Source organism: Teleopsis dalmanni, chromosome 2 (assembly GCF_002237135.1).
Source record: "Teleopsis dalmanni isolate 2A chromosome 2, ASM223713v2, whole genome shotgun sequence".
Taxonomy (NCBI): domain Eukaryota; kingdom Metazoa; phylum Arthropoda; class Insecta; order Diptera; family Diopsidae; genus Teleopsis; species Teleopsis dalmanni.
The window spans coordinates 64,228,755-64,240,743 of NC_051847.1; the positions used below are offsets into that span (position 1 = coordinate 64,228,755).

General features: G+C 29.2%; 1 protein-coding gene across 1 annotated transcript; it reads right to left on the reverse strand.

Annotated features, from left to right (window-relative positions):
* Positions 1 to 810: 810 nt before the first annotated feature.
* Positions 811 to 2,546, reverse strand: LOC119674700 (protein Optix-like). Its single transcript, XM_038085855.1, has 2 exons — positions 2,515 to 2,546; positions 811 to 1,891 (listed from the first exon to the last, which is right to left on the reverse strand). The coding sequence occupies exons 1-2, from the start codon at positions 2,544 to 2,546 to the stop codon at positions 1,210 to 1,212; spliced, it is 714 nt and encodes a 237-aa protein (XP_037941783.1). The 3' UTR covers positions 811 to 1,209.
* Positions 2,547 to 11,989: the final 9,443 nt, after the last annotated feature.

The following is an 11,989-nucleotide window of genomic DNA, read 5'->3' on the forward strand; positions in this document are numbered from 1 at the left end:
AATGGACATCTGCAAATAGCCAACGTATATGAATTTAATGATGTGAAATGAATATCGTATGATCCAGTTAAAAAAATAACTTTTTTAATTTGATTTTCGAAAAGGCAAATAAAGCTTGCTGTTATATTAGCAAAATTGTTGAGTATGGCTCTAAATGTTTATATTAAATAGATAAGTAGACATAAAAGAAATGGTTGCATACTATAGGCGAATTAGATCAATAGGTTGAATCTAACTTATGGATACAAATAATCACTTTAATGATTATACTAGTCATTAATAAATTTATTTCTATCTATACGTTAGACATAATCTATAGATTTCTAATCCGATCTATAGCACTATGTCCGTTGTAGTTCGTTCTTACTGTTTCCGTGAAGAAAAGTTTCAGTTCTAATTATTTATATTAAAAATATTTCATGATGATAGAGAAATGAGACAAATGAAATATTTTAATTATTAATTTCTTATTTATATATTTTATTGCGTTCTAAATTTAAGCTTTATAATTTATAATCTTATATGCTATTTACAATTGTACACTAAAAATAAAAAATTATAATGAAAATAACTTGATATATAGTTTTTGTATATAATTGCTTAGTTCCAAATGCATTTGTTCATACATAATTTATATTCATTATTATTAAATTATTAAAAACGCAAAACAAGGCTAAATTTACACTTAAATAATTTTATAATTATTAAAATTATACTTTTTTTGGAGAAATTGAAACTAAAATAATTCTTTTTAAATCAGTAATTTAATTTTTGATGAATTTTTATATAATATACACAAATCCGTAAAGTTTTAAATAACTAAAATTAATACATAGGTATATGTAAAATAATATATAAAAAATCGTCTGAATTTGGGTTCAACTAACTACTTGCGAATAACTTAAATTGAATTCGTTATATACTTCCTCAGCACAACTGATTAACTTGTATAGATATCCAGAATATCTTAAAGTATGTATTCAAATGCGTGTATATATATGTGTGCTACTTTTAATACTCCATAATATCCCAGCATTATTATTATATATTAACATTTCATTTATTTAATGAAAATGTGATTGAACGTTGAATGGTGCATAAAATAGTTGAAATAAGTGGAAAGTTATAGGACTTGTCCTCATCAATAGTGTAGCGGTGTTCGGAATTTGGATTCAGGTTTTACGTTTTATAGATCTATTTGCATTTACATCATGTAATTTCCGATGGATTGTGTTTTATAATATCTGGTGAAGTGGAAAAAGGCCGGTGTAATAATTGTGAGCTGTGATGAAATGTTGAAGTGTCCTGTAGTGTACCAGAACTTAAATTTGCTGCTATGCAATTTGCTGTGGAATTTAGCTTTTCCGGTGAATTGACGCGAATTTTTGGTGGTGTGCAATCTACTGGATACGTAGCAGTTGCATAGTTCGGATGTAAATGACTGCCATTGAGACCAATTGCTTGAGGCAGTTGTGGATGCGGACGTATGACAATAGGTTGTATAGGAAATTGCTGAGACATTTCTTTTAGATTACTAAAGCTTTGTAAATAACAACCGGCATTAAATAAACTCGTCGCGGCTTCTAGTTTAAATGGTGGCAAACATGCTGTTGGCATTCCTGCTGCTGCTGTCGCATATGAGGATAAGTTTACTTTTAAGGAACTTGACAGGTTACGTGGTTTATCATCATCGACACTAACATCTTCTCGATCGTTGGCACCATTCGATGTCGACCCAGGACTGTGTTGTAGCTGCAGACTGCTTGGAACGGGTGAGTGTGTACCTAATGATATATCAGAATCGGATGTATCTGATGGTGTGGGTGATGGCGCACCATCAGGTCGACGGCTACGACATGAGAGACCAGAGTTATTTTGATTATGTTGTATTCTAAAAAAGAAAATAATAATTATGTTAAACTTAATTAAGTGTTCTGATAAACGAAACTTATATAATTATGTGCAAAAATATAAATGTAAAGTAAATAAATGAGATGTGAAGCTTAACCAAGAAGTCGTAGGTATTTGATATGATCAGAAGAGGATTAATCTTTTCTCAAAATATTCAGTATGGTAAAACATATACATAAATGTTTATATTTTGTGAATATACAGTACGCACATTAGTAAAGCCCAAAATGTTTGTGGCAAGAAATCTATTTAGAAGCCTTAGCTCTTTTTAAAAAGTTAAAAAGGTATATGATATTGATATTTATAATATAAAAATTATATATATAATATATAAATTATTATAAAAACATATTTTTTTTATTTAAAAAACATTTTGTTACGATACAATAATTGGTATCCATTTAATTTTAGGAATAGTAAATGAGTTGTTTAGTAATAATTTTATGTATAATATTAAAACTGTCATAGCGTTACATTGCTTTGAAAAATGTTAAGGTGTCTTTACCTCTGACACCATCAAACAAAATCTGCAAGAATCACGCAATTTCTGAAAGATTTAGTTGAATAGATTAGGGTGTTAAGGCGTTTGTTATTATTACAAACAGCACCTCCACTTGCATACATCTATTACGCATTGTAATACCCTTAAACTTGCCTGGGAGAGACGAATTACAACAACCGCTGTTATTGTTAATCTTCTAAATAAATTGTCTTCTAGATAAAGCTGAGTAGATCCAACAAGTCTTATTTCGTTATTTTTATCAGGATGTACCAGGATTTGTCATGGATGTGTTACATGATTTGAATTATTTTAAAAGTTTTTCCGCCATAATTAAGACTTAAGACTTTCTAAACTTCTCTATTTGTCAGACTGAGATTTATAAAACTAATTCAACAGCATAAAATTTGAGCTTTTAATATAAATTGCACTTAAGCCTCGACAAACGTGCTGATATTTAGAGGCATATACTGTTAATATGTTTGATATCAACAACTACAAGTCCTTCTATCACTGTATATTGGTATTTCATCTTATTATTGTGTATTGGATAACAAAAAATGAATGCATGAAAAAATTTTAACATTCTAACAGATGAGAATTTTAGAAAATTTTTTTTCATAAAGTACTTTCAAAAGAATGATGATCATATTTCGTTTAAATGTCCAAACTCAATTAATTCATCACAGAAGACGTTTTTCTCAACTGATGAGAAAACTTACAGACAGTCAAGCGAGAGAAGCAACAGGCAATTCATCATAGCCGCACATTAGAAACTAAACGATTTCATTTTTTCATTTGAGATGGACTGAACTGAACTAAGTGAAGAACAAAAACACGCTATTGGACGTCGACTTGGTTAATAATCACTGTGGTCAGTAGTAGCAGCAGGAACTTGCACAATGAGCACAGATATGAACTTTTAAAGCTCAAAGCAGCTCATTGGTATTGGTATGAATATGTTGGGAATACAACATTGTGAGTGATACGAATGGTGTGATTGTCATTAATCACTCAACACGAGCAGTTGCCGCGTCTGTAGCTGTAGCAACTGTAGCTGTGGCCGCATAGGAGGCGAGTCGTCTTTGTTATTAATGACGGGCCAATGGTATACTAAATGCGGTAAAATCGTGGTAGTCTAACTGATAATTATGACAGTGCAGGAGTCAGCGTGATGTGTATGATGAATTTTTCCACATTAGTGCTGATGTACCTCAAGAATGTTGCAATTTATATTTACCATCACAAAATAAGCAGCAGATATGTTCGGTTATATGTGTGCATATATGCCATATACATACATATTTCTCAAATAAAATAATAATAATAAAACGGCATGAAAATTTACAAAAGAAAACAAAGCCCTACCAAAATATTACCAAAAGAACTTGATATGATGTCTGAATTAAGAAAGGCCTGTCTTTAAGCCAAATCACCTAATAGAGCTATAATCCAACATCGTCATTAAACGTTCATGTGTAGTTTCTTATTTTTTTTGTATTGCGTTTTGTTAGAGTTTTTTTTTGTTTTTATTTTTTTTTTTTGGCTTAGTATGGTTTGATTTTATTGAGCAAAAGTTACCAAGTGTGAGCAAACGGGATTGTTCATTACTTAATTGCTGTGGAGAAAAAAGAGTTCCGACTTAACAATGTGTGAACGATGGTAAACGGTCAATGAGTTGATTGTCGATCACAGCTGCTGCTCCAACTTAACTAATAGTCGTCATAATCATTATCGTGTGGTCACGGGAATCAGTGTTCATCGTCAGGTACGATAACTTTACGTTAATTGCTATTTTAAAATTAATCTTTTTTTAAATGTATGTCCTCAACTTGCTTGTTTCTTGCATGAAAAAGGCACACAGTATCACTATTTCTTAGCCATTTTATATACAATTGTTTCTCATTGAAATATACCTATAAAGTATATGAATAAATTTGTACATACATAATATATATACATATATTATGTATCAACAAGTGTGCCATTATAATAATAGAATATTTTTAATTATTAAAGAGAAATTTGTTGATATAAAAATAGGAAGGAAAAATTATGTTGAGATTTTCAGTTTTAAGTATAGACAATTTTTTTATTAATAATAAACGTAATATATGTAAATTATAATACAGATTTATATTGCTTTTGCTTTAACAAAGTATTTTTATTAGCCTAGTACTAACTTCCATTTCGCACAAAAGATTGACATTACGCTCCATTTAAAAAAAATTTCCTAGCATATCAAAATTTTGTAGAATTTTGAAGTTTTATATGGAGTTTTGTCAATTATTCGTGCGAAGAGGACTTTAGTTCTAGATTTCAGAAATAATAGAACCTAATAGAAAGTTTGAAAATATATTCCAATTTATTCACTTTTGTTAATATAGGATATGTGATTTTCAATTCTTTAAAATTCTGAGTTTTAATAAAAAATGTTATAATTTAAAATTTTGTCAATCAGAAGCTATAACTTCCTCCCATTGTACTAATATATTATCGAACATTCTGTCGGGGGCCATAATTCATGTTCATGATTGAACACCCATCTTTTAGACAATATATACGAATACAACTTTGAAAGAGTGCCTCATAATTATAAGCAATTCAGTTTAGGAGACATTCTTAAAGTTTTTCAAAATTATTTAACTGTTTTCTTTATCAACCAAAACTAGTAGCATTCTGATAAACAATTTCTGACGAATATGAAGAGTAAAGTAAAACTTTCCAGGCTTAATCTTTCAAAAAATTGTTAACAGGTAGAGCAATAAGTGCTAGCCGTTGACATGTTTAAGGATTTAAATTGTTTATTATATCTACTTTAATTGTTTTTCAAATGCAGAACATTACAATGTTTGGCATGAATATTTCCTTTTTGTGTTGACGGGTTTGTCTTCACCAGACCTTTGGCTTCGGCATATTCTAAAAGATCGTTACTAGTCACTATGCGACGCAAAAATCCGTTTCTTCATTATAATCATTTTCTTAACAAATCTGTTTTTCAATTAACATGATACTCCCAAATCCCCTTTAAATGTAGGTATTTGGAAATAGTCTTTATGTCAGTGTAACTTATCGTTGCAGTTGTTAATATTAGTTTAATATTTTTTCAATATCTTTAAATGTTCGATAATTTTAAATTAAAACCAAAGGCTTCCATTGACTGCTATAAAATCGCCCTTAAATCTTTTATCTATCATTTGGCCATGCAAAAAATTTCCGAACGGACTAATGTGGCTCTTCCTTATTCTTTCAAAAAATAAACAATATTAAATATCGCAGATGCCTCAGAGTTGACCAGGATATTATTAGTGCAACCAATACACAAAAATACAAAAAGTGACTCGGTAAATAAGATTACGGACATGCAATTCCAAAAATTTCGTTTCTTTTTTATCACGTATTCGCAAATTTAGAAATACTTCGCTTAAGAATAATTCGTTAAGACTCATGAAATTGTTTGACAATTGTTAGAATGTCTATTTTTGGTTTCAAAAGGAATGTGTTAGGAAAAATAATATTTAACTACTATAGTATTCCATTTCATATATGCTATTCTTATATATAAAAATCTTTTAAATTTAAAAATAGCATAAAAAAATATGATTCCGGTAAAATGATCGCATAAGGCAATTAATTTATTGCCTGTTTAATTAATTTATTTTTTCTTTAGTGCATAAATGAAAAGGAGAAAATAAAATTTATTAAAATCTTTAAAATTGAATTGATAAAGAATAATAAAAATTTGTTGTTTTTCTTCTACATATATGTCGTCATATATATAATATTTGTATTATATATATATAAGACCGATATAAAGTTTAAGGTTCAATTGCTTTCTACAAAAAATTCCATTTTTGTTTTTGTTAAAAAATTGTAATTATTTTGTTTTAAATATTTCATAATTACTTTAAATTTTGATTTTTTGTCTTCAAATTAAATACTTTAAGTCTTTGATGCGATTTATGTTGAATTCAATCTAATATTTCTTTTCGTTTGAAACTTGTCTAAATATAACCGATTTTTCAAGGTTGTTGCTTGAGTTAAAAAATTGAAACGTTCTTGTACAATTAAAAAAAAAAATAATGCATTACTGAGCGCATAAAAATCAAAATTTCATTGACGAGATATTAAATATTTTCCACACAATTGACTAAACATATCAGAAAAGGGTTTTAAATACTGAAATCCGATACCCTGGCACCTACCTAAATGACACGTAATTACGATATCTTAGAGATACTGACGTCTTGCTGTTTCGTATCGAACGTTGAAATTTAAAACTTAAAAATTTTTTAATCGGCTCATGTCATGCATTCATACATTATTCAGTGAAGTGAAGAGGTTGATGTGGTAATATGATCCACACAAAAAGTTCTGCTCTGCGTTCATTGTTTTTGATTTAAATTTAATTTTTTGTGTTATATTATATATAAATATAATTATGTATATGTACGTACATAACTTTTTGTTGTATTCTCGCATATCTCGTGACAAAAATTTTTTTCTTTTATTTTCGATGAAAAATTCTTGGGATAGGGAGCAAAAAAAAAACATTATTAGCACATAATTATTATTGGTATAATTAAAATTTTGACTGGTTTCAAATTATAAAATCTTATTAAATCATAAATCAACAAATAAATAATAAAAAAGTGAACATTACATAAAGGAATGTGGAAGGATCAACAATTCGGGCTAGTAGACAGGAAACAAAACAAATTAATAATGCGAGAGTGAAGGGTTATGTTGAATACAGAGATATATATATCATATAAATATACACTTATATATGTATAAATAATTAGAGAATGAAAAATATGTGACAAAGTGCATTTATTCTTAGTATCTTACAAAATACTTGACCTAATTCGTATTTCCAATGATAGATATCCATCATAATATATGATGATATACTCATATACTATATACAGATAAAGGAAGTTGGGTCCGCGAGTCTCAGAGCAGGAACAACTTTTTGAACACATTTAAAGTAGAAAAGATCGTGCGTACTTGTGGTTGACTTTAATTCAAATTGTCGTACAGCCTTCAAGCCACACACCTCAATAGTGTTCTAGCACCCCATCGACAATGAATTAAAAGCGCGTAGTATTCCAATCTTAGGACTTTAAGTTTGAATTCTGCACAGGGTTTGGGACCCATCTTCTGAATTCAGCCGTTAATGAAGGATGTAAACATCCTCAGAAATGGACACCAAATGTATAGATGACTGGAGAGGAGTTCTGCGCCAAACTGAAACCCCATCACGTATTGTTATGGAGCAATTAATTATAAAGTAAATTAGTAACAGATCGAACTTTTTAGTTCTATTTAGAGCTTTTATGAAAAGCTCTGAATAAAGTAACATAAATATCGTATTTGCTTACTTAATATTAAAAGTAACAATACGTTAAAAGGTTTGGGAGCGATATAGAGCTACTAAAACACAGTAATGAAGATTTCTATAAACAATAATCGTATATTAACGCAGTTTCATGACTTTACTCTGGACACAAATCAATAGTACCCACCTGTAAAACAACCACAAGTAAAACTTAAACAATGAACACATGATGGCTACAGACATCTTAACGAATACTAGTCACTAATTAATTTGAATGATGCAATCAAAGAATATAGCAGTTCCAAAGTATATGTGAATTATTATTAAGAGGCAATTAAATAAGTATTACATAGTTACTAGTGCTATTATATTCTGTTAAGTCAAAGCGTAAACTAGACTATGTGAGTCTGGTGAGTCAAGGTCATTAACTCCAATCGAAATTTAATGTGAATAAGGTAATACCATGATAGGAAGAGAAAGTTGCTAACTGCTAACGAGTTTAACTTATACATTTAAACTGCGCTGTCATGACAAAATGGCCGTTGTGGGATAATAGAAACGATAAAATAATATTTCAACATGATATTCGTAGCCCTCATATGGATGTACCTCTTAAAAATTATTTAATAGAACAGATCTATAGTAATGAGTTATTCACATTTGCAACTTAATCACAAATTAATCACATTTGCCGTATTCACTAAACATTTCTCTAACATATTATCACTAGTTCCGATTGTCGAGCAGTATGGTGAATAGACCGTACTCACCAGATATTTCTTTAACAAATTATCGCTACTTCCAATTAATGAGTAGTGTGCTGTATGGACCGGAGTTAATACATATTTCTCTAACAGATTGTCATTTGTTCCGATTGATAAGCATTGTGCTAAATGGATCAGATGTACTAGATATATTTCTAACACATTATTACTGGTTCCAATTGATCAACAGTATGCTCTATTGTGTACATATTTCTGTAACAGATTATTTTTAGTTCCGATTGATAAGAAGTGTGCTAAATGTACCGGTTTTACTAGATATTTCTCTAACAGATTGTAACTTGTTCCGATTGATGAGTATTGTGCTGAGTCGACCGGATTCACTACATATTTCTCTAACAGATTATCCCAACTTCCGATTGATGAGCAGTGTGCTAAATGAACTTTTATTGAAAATCTTGATAAACCCGTAGAATGTCTATTTGACTGGATTGCTTCCAAAGATAAGGAATATATTTGATGGGGAGTTCATATGATTTCTAACAGGTAGGAAATGCTACAGTTTCTGATTGACAATACCATTAATAATGCGATTGTTGTTTGTTTCTAATAAAAAAACTCTTGTTTTAGTTTATACCCCGAGTTTAAATTTAATTTAATTCGTATTTTTTTTTATTGAGAGTAGTGCTTATAAGTTCTACAGAGATTTCAGTTTATATGCAAATAATCTAAATTTGGAAACATCAAAGTACAGTGTTTTGTTTGTTGCTCTTTCTAATAATTTGTTCAATCAAAATGTATATGTAATGTAAATATTTAAATAAAATCAGAATCCCATGACACTTAATAAACTTACAACGAATCGATACAACAGTCTCGCATAATGAGATACCGGAAACTCCATACACTCAGGCAGACTCAATCAATTTGTCTTCATCTCTTTATGTTAGGCATTCAAATGACAAATTGTTGACATAGCAGCTTAAAATTTCGCTATTTCAATATGAACATTGGCATTAGTGTTCCCGTACCAAGTCTAGAGAGAATCAACCCTAGCCGGTATGAAATTTTTAAACGATTGTTTACACAGTTTTTCTTCTTCATTAGGCTTGATTTGTTGGACGTGTTGGTGCGGATATATGTAAAAGGGAATCGTTGGTAAAATTTTAAGATACGAAAAGTGTGAAAATGCAAATGTCATAGTCAAACGCAAAAAATTTTAAATTATTCAAATTCTGTTAAACTTTATCAACGACAGCAGTTAGCAGTTGACAAAATGATTTTAATTTGAGTTGTCATTTTGGATACGGCAGACATTTTATGTATTCAGAGTGTGTAGCTCATTTCATAGCTGTTAAATTGTTGTTGTTTCGAGTATTTACATATGTTTTAATATCGTATTTCATTTTAATTTCAATTCATTTGAAATCAATTGAATGATGCACTTGTCATCTTTGTTAAATGTGGCATCGATTGCTCTTCCGAATTGGTTTTCGAATTCTTATTAATTTCCTAAATTCATTTCATTTCATTTTATACCATTGAGGTGAATTTATTGTTATGTTTAAATAGTTTTTTGTTGTTATTTTCTCACAATAAGATACAACCTCTGAAACGGTAGTTGTTGTCGAAATACATATTATCGATGAGCATTTATATCCAATGTACTTGGGTTTTCGAGTGTGATGTTCGAGCACAGGAAAGTATCTGACAATGGGTGCTTATCGAACGGATGTGCTGAATAACCATTCAATCGTACGTTACTAAAGAGAGAAATGAAACGAGAAGCACACATGAAGTAAACAAATCGACAGTAACACTTGAGCTCCTCACTTTCCACCATACACCATACCGAAGATAAAGACGAAGATGATTCTTTCTCAAGTTTTTTTTTTTTTGTTATAGTTTTATTGAAATTTTATAGCATATAAGTATGTTTACTCATATCTATTAATCGTCGGTAACAGCTCTACATGCTACTACTCAACATCAAATACAAATTCGAAAATTCCCCCGCTCGCATGACTGTTGTACTGTTTTGATTGATCATTGACATTTACAAGATATTTGTCCAGCAGTAATAGTTCTTCTGATTCCTCCAACTACTGTAATTGTTGTTTCGGTTGTTGTAAATCGTGTTTTCAGTCACAAAAAAGTTGTTGATTGCTGAAGTTGTTTACTTTCAATGTATATTATTTCTGTGTATTTCACTATGACATGTTTTCAATTTGATTTATTTGAATTAGTTTACTATTATTATTATTTTTATTATTATTATTACTTTGCTATGAGTTTTCCATTTTATAACAAAAATATTTTGGTTTGGCTCGTGTGGCCATAATTGAAGTTTATGTATGGTTCACGCAATAAAATCATACATTGTGGTTCACAGTATGAGACTTCTTAAATCGAATAAGCCGTCAACTGCAGTTGGTGTTGTTATGATGGATTTGTTATAAGGAAAATTACTTTTAAATTTTATTAGCTTAAAATATGAATACTCACATTTTATAAAGAATTAAAAATATAAACAATTTTAAATATTAACAGTGAACTTTTGTTCTGCTAAATTTCACTTTAATTATATTTTATAGTTTTTGTAGCTAGAAATAGATGTAAAATGTTACGAATGAACTAAACTAACAAAATATTTATCTTTTAAAATTTTTATTGTATTATAAGACTCTTATATATATGAAAATATCTGTAAATATTGATGAAAGCATAGACGGCACAAACAATCCGTCTCAAGAAAGACGGAAGTAAACCCAAAAAAGCGAACCCTTTCTGACATCACAAAGAAGATCGAAAGAATATGGCTAAGTGTAGGAATTCTACATAAATTCGTAGAATATCCTATAATAAATATCCTATACTTTGTTGGTAAACCGCTGTATAATAATAATAATTGTTACCGTCAATATAAAAGATCTATTGACTAAATCGATGTACAGATTGGAGATGTCATATACAAGAAGAAGTGAAAGGATGTTGAAAACAAAGATGATATGAAAAGATTCAAAAATATATTTAAAAGAAATCATATTGTATTGATAAGATTTATAGAGAAATATAATGTACAGATTGGGAATGTCACATAGAAATTTAAGGACTTTGTATACAAATACGATAAGAATGAATTCAGAAAAATTTAACTAATATATACCTATATTAGATCTATTGAGAAAAATAACGTACAGATTGGGGATATCAGATGAACATTTAAAGACAAGGAAAATAAATATTATAAGAATAGATTTAGAAGAAATTAACTTATATATATAAGATCTATTGAGAAAAATAATGTACATATTGGGGATATCAGATGAACATTTAAAGACAAGGAAAATAAATATGATAAGAATAAATTTAGAAGAAAGTAATTCATATATATATATATATGATTCGTTGAGCAATTTAATGTGCAGAATGAGGAAATATTGAAGATGCCAAATAGATGTTTATAAACATGTAAAATAAAAACTATAAGAATAGATTTAGAAATAAGAATAGAAA